This window comes from Haliotis rufescens, unplaced genomic scaffold (assembly GCF_023055435.1).
Source record: "Haliotis rufescens isolate VD_foot unplaced genomic scaffold, xgHalRufe1.0.p SCAF_16, whole genome shotgun sequence".
Classification (NCBI taxonomy): domain Eukaryota; kingdom Metazoa; phylum Mollusca; class Gastropoda; order Lepetellida; family Haliotidae; genus Haliotis; species Haliotis rufescens.
The window spans coordinates 16,812,244-16,835,391 of record NW_025963846.1 but is presented as its reverse complement, the minus strand read 5'-3'; the positions used below and the strand labels follow the sequence as shown (position 1 = coordinate 16,835,391).

Below are 23,148 nucleotides of genomic sequence, written 5' to 3'. Positions count from 1 at the left end.
TCACGTCTCATGCACCGTCTCACTTTCACATTACATGACATATCTATCACGTCCTATGCGCCGCCTCACTATCACATTACATGTCGTATCTATCACGTCACATGCGCCGCCTCACTATCACATTACATGTCGTATCTATCACGTCTCATGCACCGTCTCACTATCACATTACATGTCGTATCTATCACGTCTCATGCACCGTCTCACTATCACATTACATGTCGTATCTATCACGTCTCATGCACCGTCTCACTATCACATTACATGTCGTATCTATCACGTCTCATGCACCGTCTCACTATCACATTACATGTCGTATCTATCACGTCACATGCGCCGTCTCACTATCACATTACATGTCGTATCTATCACGTCACATGCGCCGCCTCACTATCACATTACATGTCGTATCTATCACGTCTCATGCACCGTCTCACTATCACATTACATGTCGTATCTATCACGTCCTATGCGCCGCCTCACTATCACATTACATGTCGTATCTATCACGTCTCATGCACCGTCTCACTATCACATTACATGTCGTATCTATCACGTCTCATGCACCGTCTCACTATCACATTACATGTCGTATCTATCACGTCACATGCGCCGCCTCACTATCACATTACATGTCGTATCTATCACGTCTCATGCACCGTCTCACTATCACATTACATGTCGTATCTATCACGTCTCATGCACCGTCTCACTATCACATTACATGTCGTATCTATCACGTCTCATGCACCGTCTCACTATCACATTACATGTCGTATCTATCACGTCACATGCGCCGTCTCACTATCACATTACATGTCGTATCTATCACGTCACATGCGCCGTCTCACTATCACATTACATGTCGTATCTATCACGTCTCATGCACCGTCTCACTATCACATTACATGTCGTATCTATCACGTCACATGCGCCGTCTCACTATCACATTACATGTCGTATCTATCACGTCACATGCGCCGCCTCACTATCACATTACATGTCGTATCTATCACGTCTCATGCACCGTCTCACTATCACATTACATGTCGTATCTATCACGTCACATGCGCCGTCTCACTATCACATTACATGTCGTATCTATCACGTCACATGCGCCGCCTCACTATCACATTACATGTCGTATCTATCACGTCTCATGCACCGTCTCACTATCACATTACATGTCGTATCTATCACGTCCTATGCGCCGCCTCACTATCACATTACATGTCGTATCTATCACGTCTCATGCACCGTCTCACTATCACATTACATGTCGTATCTATCACGTCTCATGCACCGTCTCACTATCACATTACATGTCGTATCTATCACGTCTCATGCACCGTCTCACTATCACATTACATGTCGTATCTATCACGTCTCATGCACCGTCTCACTATCACATTACATGTCGTATCTATCACGTCACATGCGCCGTCTCACTATCACATTACATGTCGTATCTATCACGTCTCATGCACCGTCTCACTATCACATTACATGTCGTATCTATCACGTCACAGGCACCGTTTCACTATCACATTACATGTCGTATCTATCACGTCTCATGCACCGCCTCACTATCACATTACATGTCGTATCTATCACGTCCTATGCGCCGTCTCAATATCACATTACATGTCGTATCTATCACGTCCTATGCGCCGTCTCAATATCACATTACATGTCGTATCTATCACGTCTCATGCATCGCCTCACTATCACATTACATGTCGTATCTATCACGTCTCATGCACCGCCTCACTATCACATTACATGTCGTATCTATCACGTCACATGCGCCGTCTCACTATCACATTACATGTCGTATCTATCACGTCACATGCGCCGCCTCACTATCACATTACATGTCGTATCTATCACGTCTCATGCACCGTCTCACTATCACATTACATGTCGTATCTATCACGTCCTATGCGCCGCCTCACTATCACATTACATGTCGTATCTATCACGTCTCATGCACCGTCTCACTATCACATTACATGTCGTATCTATCACGTCTCATGCACAGTCTCACTATCACATTACATGTCGTATCTATCACGTCTCATGCACCGTCTCACTATCACATTACATGTCGTATCTATCACGTCTCATGCACCGTCTCACTATCACATTACATGTCGTATCTATCACGTCACATGCGCCGTCTCACTATCACATTACATGTCGTATCTATCACGTCTCATGCACCGTCTCACTATCACATTACATGTCGTATCTATCACGTCACATGCACCGTTTCACTATCACATTACATGTCGTATCTATCACGTCTCATGCATCGCCTCACTATCACATTACATGTCGTATCTATCACGTCTCATGCACCGTCTCACTTTCACATTACATGACATATCTATCACGTCCTATGCGCCGCCTCACTATCACATTACATGTCGTATCTATCACGTCACATGCGCCGTCTCACTATCACATTACATGTCGTATCTATCACGTCTCATGCACCGTCTCACTATCACATTACATGTCGTATCTATCACGTCACATGCACCATCTCACTATCACATTACATGTCGTATCTATCACGTCCTATGCGCCGTCTCACTATCACATTACATGTCGTATCTATCACGTCCTATGCGCCGTCTCACTATCACATTACATGTCGTATCTATCACGTCCTATGCGCCGTCTCACTATCACATTACATGTCGTATCTATCACGTCCTATGCACCGTCTCACTATCACATTACATGTCGTATCTATCACGTCACATGCACCGTCTCACTATCACATTACATGTCGTATCTATCACGTCTCATGCATCGCCTCACTATCACATTACATGTCGTATCTATCACGTCTCATGCACCGCCTCACTATCACATTACATGTCGTATCTATCACGTCCTATGCGCCGTCTCAATATCACATTACATGTCGTATCTATCACGTCCTGTGCGCCGTCTCACCATCACATTACATGTCGTATCTATCACGTCTCATGCGTCGCCTCACTATCACATTACATGTCGTATCTATCACGTCTCATGCACCGTCTCACTATCACATTACACGTCGTATCTATCACGTCTCATGCACCGTCTCACTATCACATTACATGTCGTATCTATCACGTCTCATGCACCGTCTCACTATCACATTACATGTCGTATCTATCACGTCTCATGCACCGCCTCACTATCACATTACATGTCGTATCTATCACGTCACATGCACCGTCTCACTATCACATTACATGTCGTATCTATCACGTCTCATGGATTGCCTCACTATCACATTTCATGTCGTATCTATCACGTCTCATGCACCGTCTCACTATCACATTACATGTCGTATCTATCACGTCTCATGCACCGCCTCACTATCACATTACATGTCGTATCTATCACGTCCTATGCGCCGTCTCAATATCACATTACATGTCGTATCTATCACGTCCTATGCGCCGTCTCACTATCACATTACATGTCGTATCTATCACGTCTCATGCATCGCCTCACTATCACATTACATGTCGTATCTATCACGTCTCATGCACCGTCTCACTATCACATTACATGTCGTATCTATCACGTCACATGCGCCGTCTCACTATCACATTACAAGTCGTATCTATCACGTCACATGCGCCGCCTCACTATCACATTACATGTCGTATCTATCACGTCTCATGCACCGTCTCACTATCACATTACATGTCGTATCTATCACGTCCTATGCGCCGCCTCACTATCACATTACATGTCGTATCTATCACGTCTCATGCACCGTCTCACTATCACATTACATGTCGTATCTATCACGTCTCATGCACCGTCTCACTATCACATTACATGTCGTATCTATCACGTCTCATGCACCGTCTCACTATCACATTACATGTCGTATCAATCACGTCTCATGCACCGTCTCACTATCACATTACATGTCGTATCTATCACGTCACATGCGCCGTCTCACTATCACATTACATGTCGTATCTATCACGTCTCATGCACCGTCTCACTATCACATTACATGTCGTATCTATCACGTCACATGCACCGTTTCACTATCACATTACATGTCGTATCTATCACGTCTCATGCATCGCCTCACTATCACATTACATGTCGTATCTATCACGTCTCATGCACCGTCTCACTTTCACATTACATGACATATCTATCACGTCCTATGCGCCGCCTCACTATCACATTACATGTCGTATCTATCACGTCACATGCGCCGTCTCACTATCACATTACATGTCGTATCTATCACGTCTCATGCACCGTCTCACTATCACATTACATGTCGTATCTATCACGTCACATGCACCATCTCACTATCACATTACATGTCGTATCTATCACGTCCTATGCGCCGTCTCACTATCACATTACATGTCGTATCTATCACGTCCTATGCGCCGTCTCACTATCACATTACATGTCGTATCTATCACGTCCTATGCGCCGTCTCACTATCACATTACATGTCGTATCTATGACGTCCTATGCACCGTCTCACTATCACATTACATGTCGTATCTATCACGTCACATGCACCGTCTCACTATCACATTACATGTCGTATCTATCACGTCTCATGCATCGCCTCACTATCACATTACATGTCGTATCTATCACGTCTCATGCACCGCCTCACTATCACATTACATGTCGTATCTATCACGTCCTATGCGCCGTCTCAATATCACATTACATGTCGTATCTATCACGTCCTGTGCGCCGTCTCACCATCACATTACATGTCGTATCTATCACGTCTCATGCGTCGCCTCACTATCACATTACATGTCGTATCTATCACGTCTCATGCACCGTCTCACTATCACATTACATGTCGTATCTATCACGTCTCATGCACCGTCTCACTATCACATTACATGTCGTATCTATCACGTCTCATGCACCGTCTCACTATCACATTACATGTCGTATCTATCACGTCTCATGCACCGCCTCACTATCACATTACATGTCGTATCTATCACGTCACATGCACCGTCTCACTATCACATTACATGTCGTATCTATCACGTCTCATGGATTGCCTCACTATCACATTTCATGTCGTATCTATCACGTCTCATGCACCGTCTCACTATCACATTACATGTCGTATCTATCACGTCTCATGCACCGCCTCACTATCACATTACATGTCGTATCTATCACGTCCTATGCGCCGTCTCAATATCACATTACATGTCGTATCTATCACGTCCTGTGCGCCGTCTCACCATCACATTACATGTCGTATCTATCACGTCCTATGCGCCGTCTCACTATCACATTACATGTCGTATCTATCACGTCCTATGCGCCGTCTCACTATCACATTACATGTCGTATCTATCACGTCCTATGCACCGTCTCACTATCACATTACATGTCGTATCTATCACGTCACATGCACCGTCTCACTATCACATTACATGTCGTATCTATCACGTCTCATGCATCGCCTCACTATCACATTACATGTCGTATCTATCACGTCTCATGCACCGCCTCACTATCACATTACATGTCGTATCTATCACGTCCTATGCGCCGTCTCAATATCACATTACATGTCGTATCTATCACGTCCTGTGCGCCGTCTCACCATCACATTACATGTCGTATCTATCACGTCTCATGCGTCGCCTCACTATCACATTACATGTCGTATCTATCACGTCTCATGCACCGTCTCACTATCACATTACACGTCGTATCTATCAAGTCTCATGCACCGTCTCACTATCACATTACATGTCGTATCTATCACGTCTCATGCACCGTCTCACTATCACATTACATGTCGTATCTATCACGTCTCATGCACCGCCTCACTATCACATTACGTGTCGTATCTATCACGTCACATGCACCGTCTCACTATCACATTACATGTCGTATCTATCACGTCTCATGGATTGCCTCACTATCACATTTCATGTCGTATCTATCACGTCTCATGCACCGTCTCACTATCACATTACATGTCGTATCTATCACGTCTCATGCACCGCCTCACTATCACATTACATGTCGTATCTATCACGTCCTATGCGCCGTCTCAATATCACATTACATGTCGTATCTATCACGTCCTATGCGCCGTCTCACTATCACATTACATGTCGTATCTATCACGTCTCATGCATCGCCTCACTATCACATTACATGTCGTATCTATCACGTCTCATGCACCGTCTCACTATCACATTACATGTCGTATCTATCACGTCACATGCGCCGTCTCACTATCACATTACAAGTCGTATCTATCACGTCACATGCGCCGCCTCACTATCACATTACATGTCGTATCTATCACGTCTCATGCACCGTCTCACTATCACATTACATGTCGTATCTATCACGTCCTATGCGCCGCCTCACTATCACATTACATGTCGTATCTATCACGTCTCATGCACCGTCTCACTATCACATTACATGTCGTATCTATCACGTCTCATGCACCGTCTCACTATCACATTACATGTCGTATCTATCACGTCTCATGCACCGTCTCACTATCACATTACATGTCGTATCAATCACGTCTCATGCACCGTCTCACTATCACATTACATGTCGTATCTATCACGTCACATGCGCCGTCTCACTATCACATTACATGTCGTATCTATCACGTCTCATGCACCGTCTCACTATCACATTACATGTCGTATCTATCACGTCACATGCACCGTTTCACTATCACATTACATGTCGTATCTATCACGTCTCATGCATCGCCTCACTATCACATTACATGTCGTATCTATCACGTCTCATGCACCGTCTCACTTTCACATTACATGACATATCTATCACGTCCTATGCGCCGCCTCACTATCACATTACATGTCGTATCTATCACGTCACATGCGCCGTCTCACTATCACATTACATGTCGTATCTATCACGTCTCATGCACCGTCTCACTATCACATTACATGTCGTATCTATCACGTCACATGCACCATCTCACTATCACATTACATGTCGTATCTATCACGTCCTATGCGCCGTCTCACTATCACATTACATGTCGTATCTATCACGTCCTATGCGCCGTCTCACTATCACATTACATGTCGTATCTATCACGTCCTATGCGCCGTCTCACTATCACATTACATGTCGTATCTATGACGTCCTATGCACCGTCTCACTATCACATTACATGTCGTATCTATCACGTCACATGCACCGTCTCACTATCACATTACATGTCGTATCTATCACGTCTCATGCATCGCCTCACTATCACATTACATGTCGTATCTATCACGTCTCATGCACCGCCTCACTATCACATTACATGTCGTATCTATCACGTCCTATGCGCCGTCTCAATATCACATTACATGTCGTATCTATCACGTCCTGTGCGCCGTCTCACCATCACATTACATGTCGTATCTATCACGTCTCATGCGTCGCCTCACTATCACATTACATGTCGTATCTATCACGTCTCATGCACCGTCTCACTATCACATTACATGTCGTATCTATCACGTCTCATGCACCGTCTCACTATCACATTACATGTCGTATCTATCACGTCTCATGCACCGTCTCACTATCACATTACATGTCGTATCTATCACGTCTCATGCACCGCCTCACTATCACATTACATGTCGTATCTATCACGTCACATGCACCGTCTCACTATCACATTACATGTCGTATCTATCACGTCTCATGGATTGCCTCACTATCACATTTCATGTCGTATCTATCACGTCTCATGCACCGTCTCACTATCACATTACATGTCGTATCTATCACGTCTCATGCACCGCCTCACTATCACATTACATGTCGTATCTATCACGTCCTATGCGCCGTCTCAATATCACATTACATGTCGTATCTATCACGTCACATGCGCCGTCTCACTATCACATTACATGTCGTATCTATCACGTCTCATGCATCGCCTCACTATCACATTACATGTCGTATCTATCACGTCTCATGCACCGCCTCACTATCACATTACATGTCGTATCTATCACGTCTCATGCATCGCCTCACTATCACATTACATGTCGTATCTATCACGTCACATGCACCGTTTCACTATCACATTACATGTCGTATCTATCACGTCTCATGCATCGCCTCACTATCACATTACATGTCGTATCTATCACGTCTCATGCACCGTCTCACTTTCACATTACATGACATATCTATCACGTCCTATGCGCCGCCTCACTATCACATTACATGTCGTATCTATCACGTCACATGCGCCGTCTCACTATCACATTACATGTCGTATCTATCACGTCTCATGCACCGTCTCACTATCACATTACATGTCGTATCTATCACGTCCTATGCGCCGTCTCACTATCACATTACATGTCGTATCTATCACGTCCTATGCGCCGTCTCACTATCACATTACATGTCGTATCTATGACGTCCTATGCACCGTCTCACTATCACATTACATGTCGTATCTATCACGTCACATGCACCGTCTCACTATCACATTACATGTCGTATCTATCACGTCTCATGCATCGCCTCACTATCACATTACATGTCGTATCTATCACGTCTCATGCACCGCCTCACTATCACATTACATGTCGTATCTATCACGTCCTATGCGCCGTCTCAATATCACATTACATGTCGTATCTATCACGTCCTGTGCGCCGTCTCACCATCACATTACATGTCGTATCTATCACGTCTCATGCGTCGCCTCACTATCACATTACATGTCGTATCTATCACGTCTCATGCACCGTCTCACTATCACATTACATGTCGTATCTATCACGTCTCATGCACCGTCTCACTATCACATTACATGTCGTATCTATCACGTCTCATGCACCGTCTCACTATCACATTACATGTCGTATCTATCACGTCTCATGCACCGCCTCACTATCACATTACATGTCGTATCTATCACGTCACATGCACCGTCTCACTATCACATTACATGTCGTATCTATCACGTCTCATGGATTGCCTCACTATCACATTTCATGTCGTATCTATCACGTCTCATGCACCGTCTCACTATCACATTACATGTCGTATCTATCACGTCTCATGCACCGCCTCACTATCACATTACATGTCGTATCTATCACGTCCTATGCGCCGTCTCAATATCACATTACATGTCGTATCTATCACGTCACATGCGCCGTCTCACTATCACATTACATGTCGTATCTATCACGTCTCATGCATCGCCTCACTATCACATTACATGTCGTATCTATCACGTCTCATGCACCGCCTCACTATCACATTACATGTCGTATCTATCACGTCTCATGCACAGTCTCACTATCACATTACATGTCGTATCTATCACGTCTCATGCACCGTCTCACTATCACATTACATGTCGTATCTATCACGTCTCATGCACCGTCTCACTATCACATTACATGTCGTATCTATCACGTCTCATGCACCGCCTCACTATCACATTACATGTCGTATCTATCACGTCACATGCGCCGTCTCACTATCACATTACATGTCGTATCTATCACATCACATGCGCCGTCTCACTATCACATTACAAGTCGTATCTATCACGTCACATGCGCCGCCTCACTATCACATTACATGTCGTATCTATCACGTCTCATGCACCGTCTCACTATCACATTACATGTCGTATCTATCACGTCCTATGCGCCGCCTCACTATCACATTACATGTCGTATCTATCACGTCTCATGCACCGTCTCACTATCACATTACATGTCGTATCTATCACGTCTCATGCACCGTCTCACTATCACATTACATGTCGTATCTATCACGTCTCATGCACCGTCTCACTATCACATTACATGTCGTATCAATCACGTCTCATGCACCGTCTCACTATCACATTACATGTCGTATCTATCACGTCACATGCGCCGTCTCACTATCACATTACATGTCGTATCTATCACGTCTCATGCACCGTCTCACTATCACATTACATGTCGTATCTATCACGTCACATGCACCGTTTCACTATCACATTACATGTCGTATCTATCACGTCTCATGCATCGCCTCACTATCACATTACATGTCGTATCTATCACGTCTCATGCACCGTCTCACTTTCACATTACATGACATATCTATCACGTCCTATGCGCCGCCTCACTATCACATTACATGTCGTATCTATCACGTCACATGCGCCGTCTCACTATCACATTACATGTCGTATCTATCACGTCTCATGCACCGTCTCACTATCACATTACATGTCGTATCTATCACGTCACATGCACCATCTCACTATCACATTACATGTCGTATCTATCACGTCCTATGCGCCGTCTCACTATCACATTACATGTCGTATCTATCACGTCCTATGCGCCGTCTCACTATCACATTACATGTCGTATCTATCACGTCCTATGCGCCGTCTCACTATCACATTACATGTCGTATCTATGACGTCCTATGCACCGTCTCACTATCACATTACATGTCGTATCTATCACGTCACATGCACCGTCTCACTATCACATTACATGTCGTATCTATCACGTCTCATGCACCGCCTCACTATCACATTACATGTCGTATCTATCACGTCTCATGCACCGCCTCACTATCACATTACATGTCGTATCTATCACGTCCTATGCGCCGTCTCAATATCACATTACATGTCGTATCTATCACGTCCTGTGCGCCGTCTCACCATCACATTACATGTCGTATCTATCACGTCTCATGCGTCGCCTCACTATCACATTACATGTCGTATCTATCACGTCTCATGCACCGTCTCACTATCACATTACATGTCGTATCTATCACGTCTCATGCACCGTCTCACTATCACATTACATGTCGTATCTATCACGTCTCATGCACCGTCTCACTATCACATTACATGTCGTATCTATCACGTCTCATGCACCGCCTCACTATCACATTACATGTCGTATCTATCACGTCACATGCACCGTCTCACTATCACATTACATGTCGTATCTATCACGTCTCATGGATTGCCTCACTATCACATTTCATGTCGTATCTATCACGTCTCATGCACCGTCTCACTATCACATTACATGTCGTATCTATCACGTCTCATGCACCGCCTCACTATCACATTACATGTCGTATCTATCACGTCCTATGCGCCGTCTCAATATCACATTACATGTCGTATCTATCACGTCACATGCGCCGTCTCACTATCACATTACATGTCGTATCTATCACTTCTCATGCATCGCCTCACTATCACATTACATGTCGTATCTATCACGTCTCATGCACCGCCTCACTATCACATTACATGTCGTATCTATCACGTCTCATGCACAGTCTCACTATCACATTACATGTCGTATCTATCACGTCTCATGCACCGTCTCACTATCACATTACATGTCGTATCTATCACGTCTCATGCACCGTCTCACTATCACATTACATGTCGTATCTATCACGTCTCATCCACCGCCTCACTATCACATTACATGTCGTATCTATCACGTCACATGCGCCGTCTCACTATCACATTACATGTCGTATCTATCACGTCACATGCGCCGCCTCACTATCACATTACATGTCGTATCTATCACGTCTCATGCACCGTCTCACTATCACATTACATGTCGTATCTATCACGTCACATGCGCCGCCTCACTATCACATTACATGTCGTATCTATCACGTCTCATGCACCGTCTCACTATCACATTACATGTCGTATCTATCACGTCTCATGCACCGTCTCACTATCACATTACATGTCGTATCTATCACGTCTCATGCACCGTCTCACTATCACATTACATGTCGTATCTATCACGTCTCATGCACCGTCTCACTATCACATTACATGTCGTATCTATCACGTCACATGCGCCGTCTCACTATCACATTACATGTCGTATCTATCACGTCTCATGCACCGTCTCACTATCACATTACATGTCGTATCTATCACGTCACATGCACCGTTTCACTATCACATTACATGTCGTATCTATCACGTCTCATGCATCGCCTTACTATCACATTACATGTCGTATCTATCACGTCTCATGCACCGTCTCACTTTCAAATTACATGACATATCTATCACGTCCTATGCGCCGCCTCACTATCACATTACATGTCGTATCTATCACGTCACATGCGCCGTCTCACTATCACATTACATGTCGTATCTATCACGTCTCATGCACCGTCTCACTATCACATTACATGTCGTATCTATCACGTCACATGCACCGTCTCACTATCACATTACATGTCGTATCTATCACGTCCTATGCGCCGTCTCACTATCACATTACATGTCGTATCTATCACGTCCTATGCGCCGTCTCACTATCACATTACATGTCGTATCTATCACGTCTCATGCATCGCCTCACTATCACATTACATGTCGTATCTATCACGTCACATGCACCTTCTCACTATCACATTACATGTCGTATCTATCACGTCCTATGCGCCGCCTCACTATCACATTACATGTCGTATCTATCACGTCCTATGCGCCGTCTCACTATCACATTACATGTCGTATCTATCACGTCACATGCACCATCTCACTATCACATTACATGTCGTATCTATCACGTCCTATGCGCCGTCTCACTATCACATTACATGACGTATCTATCACGTCCTATGCGCCGTCTCACTATCACATTACATGTCGTATCTATCACGTCCTATGCACCGTCTCACTATCACATTACATGTCGTATCTATCACGTCACATGCACAGTCTCACTATCACATTACATGTCGTATCTATCACGTCTCATGCATCGCCTCACTATCACATTACATGTCGTATCTATCACGTCTCATGCACCGCCTCACTATCACATTACATGTCGTATCTATCACGTCCTATGCGCCGTCTCAATATCACATTACATGTCGTATCTATCACGTCCTATGCGCCGTCTCACTATCACATTACATGTCGTATCTATCACGTCTCATGCGTCGCCTCACTATCACATTACATGTCGTATCTATCACGTCTCATGCACCGTCTCACTATCACATTACATGTCGTATCTATCACGTCTCATGCACCGTCTCACTATCACATTACATGTCGTATCTATCACGTCTCATGCACCGTCTCACTATCACATTACATGTCGTATCTATCACGTCTCATGCACCGCCTCACTATCACATTACATGTCGTATCTATCACGTCAGATGCGCCGTCTCACTATCACATTACATGTCGTATCTATCACGTCACATGCGCCGCCTCACTATCACATTACATGTCGTATCTATCAAGTCTCATGCACCGTCTCACTATCACATTACATGTCGTATCTATCACGTCCTATGCGCCGCCTCACTATCACATTACATGTCGTATCTATCACGTCTCATGCACCGTCTCACTATCACATTACATGTCGTATCTATCACGTCACATGCGCCGCCTCACTATCACATTACATGTCGTATCTATCACGTCTCATGCATCGCCTCACTATCACATTACATGTCGTATCTATCACGTCTCATGCATCGCCTCACTATCACATTACATGTCGTATCTATCACGTCTCATGCACCGTCTCACTATCACATTACATGTCGTATCTATCACGTCTCATGCATCGCCTCACTATCACATTACATGTCGTATCTATCACGTCTCATGCACCGTCTCACTTTCACATTACATGACGTATCTATCACGTCCTATGCGCCGTCTCACTATCACATTACATGTCGTATCTATCACGTCTCATGCACCGTCTCACTATCACATTACATGTCGTATCTATCACGTCTCATGCACCGTCTCACTATCACATTACATGTCGTATCTATCACGTCTCATGCACCGCCTCACTATCACATTACATGTCGTATCTATCACGTCACATGCGCGGTCTCACTATCACATTACATGTCGTATCTATCACGTCACATGCGCCGCCTCACTATCACATTACATGTCGTATCTATCACGTCTTATGCACCGTCTCACTATCACATTACATGTCGTATCTATCACGTCCTATGCGCCGCCTCACTATCACATTACATGTCGTATCTATCACGTCTCATGCACCGTCTCACTATCACATTACATGTCGTATCTATCACGTCTCATGCACCGTCTCACTATCACATTACATGTCGTATCTATCACGTCACATGCGCCGCCTCACTATCACATTACATGTCGTATCTATCACGTCTCATGCACCGCCTCACTATCACATTTCATGTCGTATCTATCACGTCACATGCGCCGCCTCACTATCACATTACATGTCGTATCTATCACGTCTCATGCACCGTCTCACTATCACATTACATGTCGTATCTATCACGTCTCATGCATCGCCTCACTATCACATTACATGTCGTATCTATCACGTCACATGCACCTTCTCACTATCACATTACATGTCGTATCTATCACGTCCTATGCGCCGCCTCACTATCACATTACATGTCGTATCTATCACGTCCTATGCGCCGTCTCACTATCACATTACATGTCGTATCTATCACGTCTCATGCATCGCCTCACTATCACATTACATGTCGTATCTATCACGTCAAATGCACCGTCTCACTATCACATTACATGTCGTATCTATCACGTCTCATGCACCGTCTCACTATCACATTACATGTCGTATCTATCACGTCTCATGCACCGTCTCACTATCACATTACATGTCGTATCTATCACGTCTCATGCACCGCCTCACTATCACATTACATGTCGTATCTATCACGTCACATGCGCGGTCTCACTATCACATTACATGTCGTATCTATCACGTCACATGCGCCGCCTCACTATCACATTACATGTCGTATCTATCACGTCTTATGCACCGTCTCACTATCACATTACATGTCGTATCTATCACGTCCTATGCGCCGCCTCACTATCACATTACATGTCGTATCTATCACGTCTCATGCACCGTCTCACTATCACATTACATGTCGTATCTATCACGTCTCATGCACCGTCTCACTATCACATTACATGTCGTATCTATCACGTCACATGCGCCGCCTCACTATCACATTACATGTCGTATCTATCACGTCTCATGCACCGCCTCACTATCACATTTCATGTCGTATCTATCACGTCACATGCGCCGCCTCACTATCACATTACATGTCGTATCTATCACGTCTCATGCACCGTCTCACTATCACATTACATGTCGTATCTATCACGTCTCATGCATCGCCTCACTATCACATTACATGTCGTATCTATCACGTCACATGCACCTTCTCACTATCACATTACATGTCGTATCTATCACGTCCTATGCGCCGCCTCACTATCACATTACATGTCGTATCTATCACGTCCTATGCGCCGTCTCACTATCACATTACATGTCGTATCTATCACGTCTCATGCATCGCCTCACTATCACATTACATGTCGTATCTATCACGTCAAATGCACCGTCTCACTATCACATTACATGTCGTATCTATCACGTCTCATGCGCCGTCTCACTATCACATTACATGTCGTATCTATCACGTCTCATGCATCGCCTCACTATCACATTACATGTCGTATCTATCACGTCACATGCACCGTCTCACTATCACATTTCATGTCGTATCTATCACGTCTCATGCACCGTCTCACTATTACATGTCGTATCTATCACGTCCTATGCGCCGTCTCAATATCACATTACATGTCGTATCTATCACGTCACATGCACCGTCTCACTATCACATTTCATGTCGTATCTATCAAGTCTCATGCACCGTCTCACTATCACATTACATGTCGTATCTATCACGTCTCATGCATCGCCTCACTATCACATTACATGTCGTATCTATCACGTCCTATGCGCCGTCTCAATATCACATTACATGTCGTATCTATCACGTCCTATGCGCCGTCTCACTATCACATTACATGTCGTATCTATCAAGTCTCATGCATCGCCTCATTATCACATTACATGTCGTATCTATCACGTCTCATGCATCGCCTCACTATCACATTACATGTCGTATCTATCACGTCTCATGCACCGTCTCACTATCACATTACATGTCGTATCTATCACGTCTCATGCATCGCCACACTATCACATTACATGTCGTATCTATCACGTCTCATGCACCGTCTCACTATCACATTACATGTCGTATCTATCACGTCTCATGCACCGTCTCACTATCACATTACATGTCGTATCTATCACGTCTCATGCACCGCCTCACTATCACATTACATGTCGTATCTATCACGTCACATGCGCGGTCTCACTATCACATTACATGTCGTATCTATCACGTCACATGCGCCGCCTCACTATCACATTACATGTCGTATCTATCACGTCTTATGCACCGTCTCACTATCACATTACATGTCGTATCTATCACGTCCTATGCGCCGCCTCACTATCACATTACATGTCGTATCTATCACGTCTCATGCACCGTCTCACTATCACATTACATGTCGTATCTATCACGTCTCATGCACCGTCTCACTATCACATTACATGTCGTATCTATCACGTCACATGCGCCGCCTCACTATCACATTACATGTCGTATCTATCACGTCTCATGCACCGCCTCACTATCACATTTCATGTCGTATCTATCACGTCACATGCGCCGCCTCACTATCACATTACATGTCGTATCTATCACGTCTCATGCACCGTCTCACTATCACATTACATGTCGTATCTATCACGTCTCATGCATCGCCTCACTATCACATTACATGTCGTATCTATCACGTCACATGCACCTTCTCACTATCACATTACATGTCGTATCTATCACGTCCTATGCGCCGCCTCACTATCACATTACATGTCGTATCTATCACGTCCTATGCGCCGTCTCACTATCACATTACATGTCGTATCTATCACGTCTCATGCATCGCCTCACTATCACATTACATGTCGTATCTATCACGTCAAATGCACCGTCTCACTATCACATTACATGTCGTATCTATCACGTCTCATGCGCCGTCTCACTATCACATTACATGTCGTATCTATCACGTCTCATGCATCGCCTCACTATCACATTACATGTCGTATCTATCACGTCACATGCACCGTCTCACTATCACATTTCATGTCGTATCTATCACGTCTCATGCACCGTCTCACTATTACATGTCGTATCTATCACGTCCTATGCGCCGTCTCAATATCACATTACATGTCGTATCTATCACGTCACATGCACCGTCTCACTATCACATTTCATGTCGTATCTATCACGTCTCATGCACCGTCTCACTATCACATTACATGTCGTATCTATCACGTCTCATGCATCGCCTCACTATCACATTACATGTCGTATCTATCACGTCCTATGCGCCGTCTCAATATCACATTACATGTCGTATCTATCACGTCCTATGCGCCGTCTCACTATCACATTACATGTCGTATCTATCAAGTCTCATGCATCGCCTCATTATCACATTACATGTCGTATCTATCACGTCTCATGCATCGCCTCACTATCACATTACATGTCGTATCTATCACGTCTCATGCACCGTCTCACTATCACATTACATGTCGTATCTATCACGTCTCATGCATCGCCACACTATCACATTACATGTCGTATCTATCACGTCTCATGCACCGTCTCACTATCACATTACATGTCGTATCTATCACGTCACATGCACCGTCTCACTATCACATTACATGTCGTATCTATCACGTCCTATGCGCCGTCTCACTATCACATTACATGTCGTATCTATCACGTTCTATGCGCCGTCTCACTATCACATTACATGTCGTATGTATCACGTCTCATGCATCGCCTCACTATCACATTACATGTCGTATCTATCACGTCACATGCACCTTCTCACTATCACATTACATGTCGTATCTATCACGTCCTATGCGCCGCCTCACTATCACATTACATGTCGTATCTATCACGTCCTATGCGCCGTCTCACTATCACATTACATGTCGTATCTATCACGTCACATGCACCGTCTCACTATCACATTACATGTCGTATCTATGACGTCCTATGCGCCGTCTCACTATCACATTACATGTCGTATCTATCACGTCCTATGCGCCGTCTCATTATCACATTACATGTCGTATCTATCACGTCCTATGCGCCGTCTCACTATCACATTACATGTCGTATCTATCACGTCCTATGCACCGTCTCACTATCACATTACATGTCGTATCTATCACGTCACATGCACCGTCTCACTATCACATTACATGTCGTATCTATCACGTCTCATGCACCGTCTCACTATCACATTACATGTCGTATCTATCACGTCTCATGCATCGCCTCACTATCACATTACATGTCGTATCTATCACGTCCTATGCACGTCTCACTTTCACATTACATGACGTATCTATCACGTCCTATGCGCCGTCTCACTATCACATTACATGTCGTATCTATCACGTCTCATGCACCGTCTCACTATCACATTACATGTCGTATCTATCACGTCTCATGCACCGTCTCACTATCACATTACATGTCGTATCTATCACGTCTCATGCACCGTCTCACTATCACATTACATGTCGTATCTATCACGTCTCATGCACCGTCTCACTATCACATTACATGTCGTATCTATCACGTCCTATGCGCCGCCTCACTATCACATTACATGTCGTATCTATCACGTCTCATGCACCGTCTCACTATCACATTACATGTCGTATCTATCACGTCTCATGCACCGTCTCACTATCACATTACATGTCGTATCTATCACGTCACATGCGCCGCCTCACTATCACATTACATGTCGTATCTATCAAGTCTCATGCACCGTCTCACTATCACATTACATGTCGTATCTATCACGTCCTATGCACCGTCTCACTATCACATTACATGTCGTATCTATCACGTCCTATGCGCCGTCTCACTATCACATTACATGTCGTATCTATCACGTCTCATGCATCGCCTCACTATCACATTACATGTCGTATCTATCACGTCACATGCACCTTCTCACTATCACATTACATGTCGTATCTATCACGTCCTATGCGCCGCCTCACTATCACATTACATGTCGTATCTATCACGTCCTATGCACCGTCTCACTATCACATTACATGTCGTATCTATCACGTCTCATGCACCGTCTCACTATTACATGTCGTATCTATCACGTCCTATGCGCCGTCTCACTATCACATTACATGTCGTATCTATCACGTCCTATGCACCGTCTCACTATCACATTACATGTCGTATCTATCACGTCACATGCACCGTCTCACTATCACATTACATGTCGTATCTATCACGTCTCATGCATCGCCTCACTATCACATTACATGTCGTATCTATCACGTCTCATGCACCGCCTCACTATCACATTACATGTCGTATCTATCACGTCCTATGCGCCGTCTCAATATCACATTACATGTCGTATCTATCACGTCACATGCGCCGTCTCACTATCACATTACATGTCGTATCTATCACGTCTCATGCACCGTCTCACTATCACATTACATGTCGTATCTATCACGTCTCATGCATCGCCTCACTATCACATTACATGTCGTATCTATCACGTCTCATGCACGTCTCACTTTCACATTACATGACGTATCTATCACGTCCTATGCGCCGTCTCACTATCACATTACATGTCGTATCTATCACGTCTCATGCACCGTCTCACTATCACATTACATGTCGTATCTATCACGTCTCATGCACCGTCTCACTATCACATTACATGTCGTATCTATCACGTCTCATGCACCGTCTCACTATCACATTACATGTCGTATCTATCACGTCTCATGCACCGTCTCACTATCACATTACATGTCGTATCTATCACGTCCTATGCGCCGCCTCACTATCACATTACATGTCGTATCTATCACGTCTCATGCACCGTCTCACTATCACATTACATGTCGTATCTATCACGTCTCATGCACCGTCTCACTATCACATTACATGTCGTATCTATCACGTCCTATGCGCCGCCTCACTATCACATTACATGTCGTATCTATCACGTCTCATGCACCGTCTCACTATCACATTACATGTCGTATCTATCACGTCCTATGCACCGTCTCACTATCACATTACATGTCGTATCTATCACGTCCTATGCGCCGTCTCACTATCACATTACATGTCGTATCCATCACGTCTCATGCATCGCCTCACTATCACATTACATGTCGTATCTATCACGTCACATGCACCTTCTCACTATCACATTACATGTCGTATCTATCACGTCCTATGCGCCGCCTCACTATCACATTACATGTCGTATCTATCACGTCCTATGCACCGTCTCACTATCACATTACATGTCGTATCTATCACGTCTCATGCACCGTCTCACTATTACATGTCGTATCTATCACGTCCTATGCGCCGTCTCAATATCACATTACATGTCGTATCTATCACGTCACATGCACCGTCTCACTATCACATTTCATGTCGTATCTATCACGTCTCATGCACCGTCTCACTATCACATTACATGTCGTATCTATCACGTCTCATGCATCGCCTCACTATCACATTACATGTCGTATCTATCACGTCCTATGCGCCGTCTCAATATCACATTAAATGTCGTATCTATCACGTCCTATGCACCGTCTCACTATCACATTACATGTCGTATCTATCAAGTGTCATGCATCGCCTCACTATCACATTACATGTCGTATCTATCACGTCTCATGCATCGCCTCACTATCACATTACATGTCGTATCTATCACGTCTCATGCACCGTCTCACTATCACATTACATGTCGTATCTATCACGTCTCATGCATCGCCACACTATCACATTACATGTCGTATCTATCACGTCTCATGCACCGTCTCACTATCACATTACATGTCGTATCTATCACGTCACATGCACCGTCTCACTATCACATTACATGTCGTATCTATCACGTCCTATGCGCCGTCTCACTATCACATTACATGTCGTATCTATCACGTTCTATGCGCCGTCTCACTATCACATTACATGTCGTATGTATCACGTCTCATGCATCGCCTCACTATCACAATACATGTCGTATCTATCACGTCACATGCACCTTCTCACTATCACATTACATGTCGTATCTATCACGTCCTATGCGCCGCCTCACTATCACATTACATGTCGTATCTATCACGTCCTATGCGCCGTCTCACTATCACATTACATGTCGTATCTATCACGTCACATGCACCGTCTCACTATCACATTACATGTCGTATCTATCACGTCCTATGCGCCGTCTCATTATCACATTACATGTCGTATCTATCACGTCCTATGCGCCGTCTCACTATCACATTACATGTCGTATCTATAACGTCCTATGCACCGTCTCACTATCACATTACATGTCGTATCTATCACGTCACATGCACCGTCTCACTATCACATTACATGTCGTATCTATCACGTCTCATGCATCGCCTCACTATCACATTACATGTCGTATCTATCACGTCTCATGCACCGCCTCACTATCACATTACATGTCGTATCTATCACGTCCTATGCGCCGTCTCAATATCACATTACATGTCGTATCTATCACGTCACATGCGCCGTCTCACTATCACATTACATGTCGTATCTATCACGTCTCATGCACCGTCTCACTATCACATTACATGTCGTATCTATCACGTCTCATGCATCGCCTCACTATCACATTACATGTCGTATCTATCACGTCTCATGCACGTCTCACTTTCACATTACATGTCGTATCTATCACGTCCTATGCGCCGTCTCACTATCACATTACATGTCGTATCTATCACGTCCTATGCGCCGTCTCACTATCACATTATATGTCGTATCTATCACGTCTCATGCATCGCCTCACTATCACATTACATGTCGTATCTATCACGTCTCATGCATCGCCTCACTATACCATTGCATGTCGTATCTATCACGTCACATGCACCGTCTCACTATCACATTACATGTCGTATCTATCACGTTTCATGCATCGCCTCACTATCACATTACATGTCGTATCTATCACGTCTCATGCACCGTCTCACTATCACATTACATGTCGTATCTATCACGTCTCATGCGCCGTCTCACTATCACATTACATGTCGTATCTATCACGTCTCATGCACCGCCTCACTATCACATTACATGTCGTATCTATCACGTCTCATGCATCGCCTCACTATCACATTACATGTCGTATCTATCACGTCTCATGCGCCGCCTCACTATCACATTTCATGTCGTATCTATCACGTCTCATGCATCGCCTCACTATCACATTACATGTCGTATCTATCACGTCTCATGCACCGTCTCACTATCACATTACATGTCGTATCTATCACGTCCTATGCGCCGTCTCACTATCACATTACATGTCGCATCTATCACGTCTCATGCACCGTCTCACTATCACATTACATGTCGTATATATCACGTCTCATGCATCGCCTCACTATAACAATACATGACGTATCCATCACGTCACATGCACCGCCTCACTATCACATTACATGTCGTATCTATCACGTCTCATGCACCGCCTCACTAACATGTCGTATCTACCACGTCCCATGCACCGCCTCACTATCACATTATATAACGTATGTATGGCCTCAGAGTAACTGTGTATCTCATTATAAAATGTATGTATCACCTAATCTGACCTGTGTATCGCATGAAGTATGTACCGCCCTGTATGCTCCAGGCTTAATGACAACCTACGTGTGAAAGTGGCGGACTTCGGACTGTGCAGAGACATCTACGAGAAAGGCTACTATTCCAGCGACAACAAGAAGAAGCTGCCGATCCGCTGGATGGCGCCAGAGAGCATGGAGAGAGGAAGCTACAGCTCCAAGTCAGACGTGGTAGGTACTGGAGGCTGGTCCTAGGTGATGACAAACAGGTTTCTGATAAGGACAATATAGAGAGGCAACTCCAAGTTAGACGTGGTCGGTACTGGAAGCTGGTCCTAGGTGACGACAAACTGGTTCCTGATAAGGACAATATAGAGAGTCA

At 44.4% G+C, this 23,148-nt stretch overlaps 1 protein-coding gene across 1 annotated transcript in view; it reads left to right on the top strand.

Annotated features, from left to right (window-relative positions):
- LOC124121101 (hepatocyte growth factor receptor-like) overlaps positions 1-23,148 on the top strand; it is a 124,141-nt gene that overhangs the window by 90,754 nt on the left and 10,239 nt on the right. Inside the window, exon 15 of the mRNA XM_048396923.1 lies at positions 22,838-22,997. Within this exon, the coding sequence (XP_048252880.1) occupies positions 22,838-22,997 (160 nt within the window). The remainder of the gene's footprint in view (positions 1-22,837; positions 22,998-23,148) is intronic.